Below are 5,666 nucleotides of genomic sequence, written 5' to 3' on the forward strand. Positions count from 1 at the left end.
ATTTAATAGTCACCTTGTAAATAATACCAGTGCATCAAATCACCATTGCTAAAAATAGCAATTATAGGCCTGGGAGTTTTTATTATAAAGACAAACTTACTGGTTGTGTAGGGGAAATAAGAGGGAGACTAGCAAAGAGTGATTTCCTCTAAGACAGAAGATTATTTCTTTTTAAAACTATCTTCAACTACAAGTTGTGTGATAGGTTTTGGGACCTTTGAAATCACAGACAAAACGGGGTGGGGTGGGTGGTACCAAGATCTAAATACTTGGTACTTTGATTTCCCCAATTCTCCTCCCTCTTATCACTTTGTTCTCTGACCCACTTCAAACTCGTTTTGTACCATTTTCCTGTTCATTTTGGTTCTCTGGTCCCGTCACCTTAATCCCTCTGTGCCTTCTCCCTCCTCTCAGTACAGCTCTTAAAAACCTGCCTTTAGGCTGACTTGTCCCCTTGTGGTATCTTCTAAACCCTTAGAGAAGTGATACGTATTAGGAAACTTTGCGGGATCCTAAGCGACGCTGAGCATGCTCAGTAGCTAGGGCAGATTTTGTTCGCCACCATCTGCCCTGAATCGACCTCTCCAAAAATAGCCATTTAACTCTCGAACTCCTGTTTAAGAATATAACTCATTTTTCTTTCTCTTCATCTTCAAGGTTCAAAAGGGAGCGGCGAGGATTCCAAGGTCCCACCACCCTCGCAGCCAATGAAAAGGATGGAAGGGAGGAGCTTTGGGCGGCTCGGTGCAGTTCCTAAGCTTCGGAGAGAATCAACCCCAGTAAATGCAGTGGAGTCTGAACCCTGCTACATCTGTCACAGCAGAACAAAATAAAAACCAGAAGAGAGACGCTGCAGACGATGGAACACCGTAGGACTTTCTGAAACATTTGCGGAGGATTCCCAAGGAGCATTATCTTTTAAAACCAATTCGTTTTGAAACTGGTTTGGATAATCAATTGGGAAAATGACACATATGCTAAATGCAGCAACTGATCGAGTGAAATGGACCAGCTCGAGTGCTGCTAAGAGGGCTGCCTGCTTGGTGGCTGCAGCATATGCTCTGAAAACCCTCTATCCCATCATTGGCAAGCGTTTAAGGCAGTCAGGCCACAGGAAGAAAAAAGATGAAGCTTACCCAGCTGCAGGGAACAGAGAAATACTGCATTGCACCGAGATCACTTGTAAAGCACCTTCACCTGGAGTTAATGCAGATTTTTTCAAACAGCTATTAGAACTTCGAAAAATCCTCTTTCCTAAACTTGTTACCACTGAAACAGGATGGCTGTGCCTCCACTCAGTAGCCCTCATCTCAAGAACCTTTTTGTCTATATATGTGGCTGGTCTGGATGGGAAAATCGTAAAAAGCATTGTGGAAAAGAAGCCTTGGACTTTCATCATCAAACTGATCAAGTGGCTTATGATTGCCATCCCTGCCACTTTTGTCAACAGTGCTATAAGATATCTGGAGTGCAAACTAGCTTTGGCCTTCAGAACTCGCCTAGTAGATCATGCTTATGAAACCTATTTTACAAATCAGACTTACTATAAAGTTATCAATATGGATGGGAGACTGGCAAACCCTGACCAGTCTCTTACCGAGGATATTATGATGTTCTCCCAATCTGTAGCTCACTTGTATTCCAATCTGACCAAACCTATTTTAGATGTAATCCTGACCTCTTACACACTCATCCAGACTGCTACATCTAGAGGAGCAAGCCCAATTGGGCCCACCCTGTTAGCTGGGCTTGTGGTGTATGCCACTGCTAAAGTATTGAAAGCCTGTTCTCCCAAATTTGGTAAATTGGTAGCTGAAGAAGCTCATAGGAAAGGCTATTTGCGGTATGTGCACTCCAGAATTATAGCCAATGTGGAAGAAATTGCCTTTTACAGAGGACATAAGGTAAGATAGAAATTAAGGTAATGAGTGAAATGTGAGACTGTTCAAGCTGCCACTGCAGTGCTAGGTGCCAGCTGCTGTGCTGTTGATGGACTCACTTTTGTGCTTTAAGTTCCTATGACATCTAAGCTTGTATTAAACTATATGCTTCATTACCCCTTTTAATCACAAGCTGTTAAAGAGTTATAGAGTGCAATTTTCTCCAAGGTATCATGACCAGAAATCAGTCTATTTAGCCTGAGTTACCAAATATGCTCAAAATTACTTACAAATAAGTTTCTTAAAATGTATACACTAACTTACTAGGTAGTCCTAAGCTTTTGGAGAAAAATACGTATTTAGAAAATAACAATAAGAACTTTTCCATTTAGATGTAAAGTTTAGGATAGTGTTATGTGTTCTTTTTTCAAAAGGAGGAAAAGCATGCTTTTGTATGTAATGCAATTTTAACAATTAATTCATATCCAATCAATGATAAAGTGTTTTCAGAGATTAGAAGGATAAGAGGTTGTCTCAGAAAATAGCATTTATATTACTTTATGTTCAGCAACATATTTTTATACAAATATAAAGGGCAGTATAGTGAAATTGTGTCTGTTGTAAAAGAAAAGCTGAAAGTAAATGAAATTAAAGTAAATGAGAATAAAGGTAAAAGATTCAGAAGGTTATTTTTAAAACATTAAACAGATTCTTAAAATAGTTAACTTGGTTATATAAACTAGTAGTTTATAAAAGGCAACTTCAGAATATTAAAGAAGAAATTTTGAAGTATATTCATGTGAAGAATTAATAGAAATGGATTAGCACCAAAACACTTAAGTCCTATATTCTAAAATTAGATAACATTTTGATCGCTAAAAAGAGCGATTTAATTTTTGAAGCAGCAGTTACTATTAAAGTCTTTTGCAAGTCCTTCCCCTTTGGACCAACCTAAGCTATGAAAATGTAAGCACATTTAAAACTTTAGAATTTACCTCAACTGTTATATCAGTCATATAAATTTTTATTTCTTGAATCATTGAACTCAGCAATATAAATTATAGTGTACTCTAGGTTTATTGTCTAAAGATAAAAATTCAATGAGTTGAGTTCAAAATAATATTAAATTATATGTATATATATATATATGTTGTATTTCTCTAAATATTTTTACTGTGATGAAAAGGATACATTTTTAAAGTTATTCATATCTTAAAGGGTATGATTTAATTCATGTCTTAAAATTAATATAATTTTGAAGTTAATTATAAGTCACCTACATCTTATATTTACCAGTACATTTAATGAGTGGCAAAAGTTGTCATTAATAACATGTAAGATGAAAACAATTTAAATTGGTTACTTCTTATATTTGTTTTTATTGATTGAACTGTTAGATAATATATACATGTATATTAAGTAAAAAGAAGAAGTATGTCCCAATTTTAAAGAAAGTCCTTAAGCACACTCTTTATAGCTTATGCTGAATTGGTTAATTCTTCTTCTCCATTTATAGGTAGAAATGAAGCAGCTCCAGAAAAGCTACAAAGCATTAGCTGATCAGATGAACCTCATTTTATCCAAACGTTTGTGGTACATCATGATAGAGCAGTTTTTGATGAAATATGTTTGGAGTAGCAGTGGACTAATTATGGTGGCTGTACCTATTATCACTGCAACAGGCTTTGCTGATGGCGGTAAGGACGTTAATACTAAATTTCAAAATATATTTAAGGTTATTTCTTTTGAAGATGTTATTGCTAGTTTGTGTGAGTTAAATTTGTCTACAGAGCCAGCAGTCTATGGTTTCTAATGATCAGACACAATGACAAACTTTCCCATATCTAGTAAATAATACCAGCAAAATCAAAGATGGAAACAAGTAGCTCAAAAGACCTTTCTAGTTCTGAGATGTTTCTGATGAACTAATGAGCTGTTCCTTTGAGTCAAACGTGGGAAATTTTATATATAAACTTAAAGCAAATTGATACCTTCAGAAAAAATATAGCACAGTCTCTTCTTGTGTATTGTAAATAATCAAACATTTCAGTTTTGCATATTGCATGAATTTAGTCTATGAATATTATATAACTAAATTTACCCTGGTGTCTTATTTGAAGAATTGTTGATAATGTTAGGCAGCCAATGATATTGTTTTAGGGAGTGTTCTGTGTCATGGAGTCAGGTTTTATTTAGTTATAAGTAATATAGATATTGCCTTTGAAATATGGCTAGGTGATGATGTGAGAATGGGATTGTCAAATTGCAGGCATTTAATTTTGTCATATCAGTATCTCAGCAGTTTTTACCAATATTTTTAATCATTTGGCATAACTATGAAAAATAAGGACAAAACAATGTTAAAAGATGGTATAAAATGAGGTTAAAGTTAAAGGTCTTAATTGACAGGAAAAAATGGGAATTCCTTGAAGGAGTAGAATTTTTGTCCAGTCTCTCAAAACTTCCTCTTCTTTCTCTCTTTAAAAATCACTTGACCATAATTGGCCTTCACATTGAATTAACTAAAGAATGGGATTTGTTGTAAGAGCTTACTTCAAATCTTGGCTACCTCATTAAGTATTTGTATGCTTTTGCTGTTGTTTGTGCCATTGAATTACTATGTTCTCATAGTAACCCTATATGATTTAGGAGCAGAGCCCTTCTAGGATTTAGTTGACTATAATCTTTATAGGAGGAGTTTGCTTGGTCTTTTTCCACATAGAACTGCCACATAGTTTCAAACCACTGACATTTTGGTAGGCAGCCCACTGCTTAACCACTGCTTTGTGTCAACTAAACACTGTAAGCCTCGCAACTTCTTGATCTATAAAAATGAGACTAGAAAGGCTACTTCAGAAGGTTGTTCTGATGGTTAAATAGACCAACGTTTAAAAAACATAGATGGACTTTCATTAAAATATAAAAGTAAGTAAATAAATAAAAAGCATAGACTATGTTGGATACATGGTGACAATGCTGTCAATAATGTATAAAATTCACACTGTCTTACAGTTATTTTTGGTACAGAATTAAGTGTTAACAGGAATTTGAAGTAATCTAATAAATAAAAACTACAATATGGTTTAGTATTTTGAAGTAGAATTGCTTTAACAAGTTAGTACAAAAACATTTGCCAAATTTTGTCTTTCTTAACCTAAAATTTCCAATTTTAGTAAATGACTATCAGTCTTTACAGTAGGTGCTATATTACTCAGCTGACATTGACAGTATTACTCAACCAGACAATTGACGGTATGTGTAGGTCATTGAAAAATCTAATCAATCTACTTTATACTTGAAGATTTACTTTAAAAAGTATTTTATAAGTTTATAGTGAATGGGAATTTTTAGTACTTTAGTGCTTGAGGGATATTTAGAAATTTTAGTATCTTTAGACTTATTCTTTTATTCCATAGTAAAATGAAATAAATTACTTTTTAAAAATTTTTAAAGGAAAAAAGCACCTAGCCAAAAAAAGGTACTTATAGACATAAGGTTATTTTATAAGAAATTTGGCAAAAAATTTATCTTTCTAAGCATAGGAATAATTTTTAAATTTAAAATAAGTTGTGAGACAACACAAATTACAAGATTAGGTTATAGTTTTTTTAGTTAGTGCTTACAAGCACTGGTCTTATTAGAATACTCTGGAGTATTCAACAGAGAACAGAGAAAATGCAGCTATTAATGGTGACAAATTAACTCCACAGGGGCAATCAGAAGTAAACAATGTATGCAAAGAATCTAACAATCTTGCTTCTGTAGCTGATGCAATAAGATATATAT

At 34.2% G+C, this 5,666-nt stretch overlaps 1 protein-coding gene across 2 annotated transcripts in view; it reads left to right on the forward strand.

Annotated features, from left to right (window-relative positions):
- The first annotated feature begins 537 nt into the window (after window positions 1–537).
- ABCD2 (ATP-binding cassette, sub-family D (ALD), member 2) overlaps window positions 538–5,666 on the forward strand; it is a 120,154-nt gene continuing 115,025 nt past the window's right edge. The window contains exons 1-2 of one of the 2 annotated variants that reach the window (XM_006888201.1): window positions 538–1,904; window positions 3,397–3,577. In XM_006888201.1, the coding sequence (XP_006888263.1) occupies window positions 966–1,904; window positions 3,397–3,577 (1,120 nt within the window). In that variant the 5' untranslated portion in view covers window positions 538–965. The remainder of the gene's footprint in view (window positions 1,905–3,396; window positions 3,578–5,666) is intronic. The other variant, XM_006888202.1, reaches the window with a different exon arrangement.

This window comes from Elephantulus edwardii, unplaced genomic scaffold, assembly GCF_000299155.1.
Source record: "Elephantulus edwardii isolate Elephantulus edwardi_28Jun2011 unplaced genomic scaffold, EleEdw1.0 scaffold00065, whole genome shotgun sequence".
NCBI lineage: Eukaryota > Metazoa > Chordata > Mammalia > Macroscelidea > Macroscelididae > Elephantulus > Elephantulus edwardii.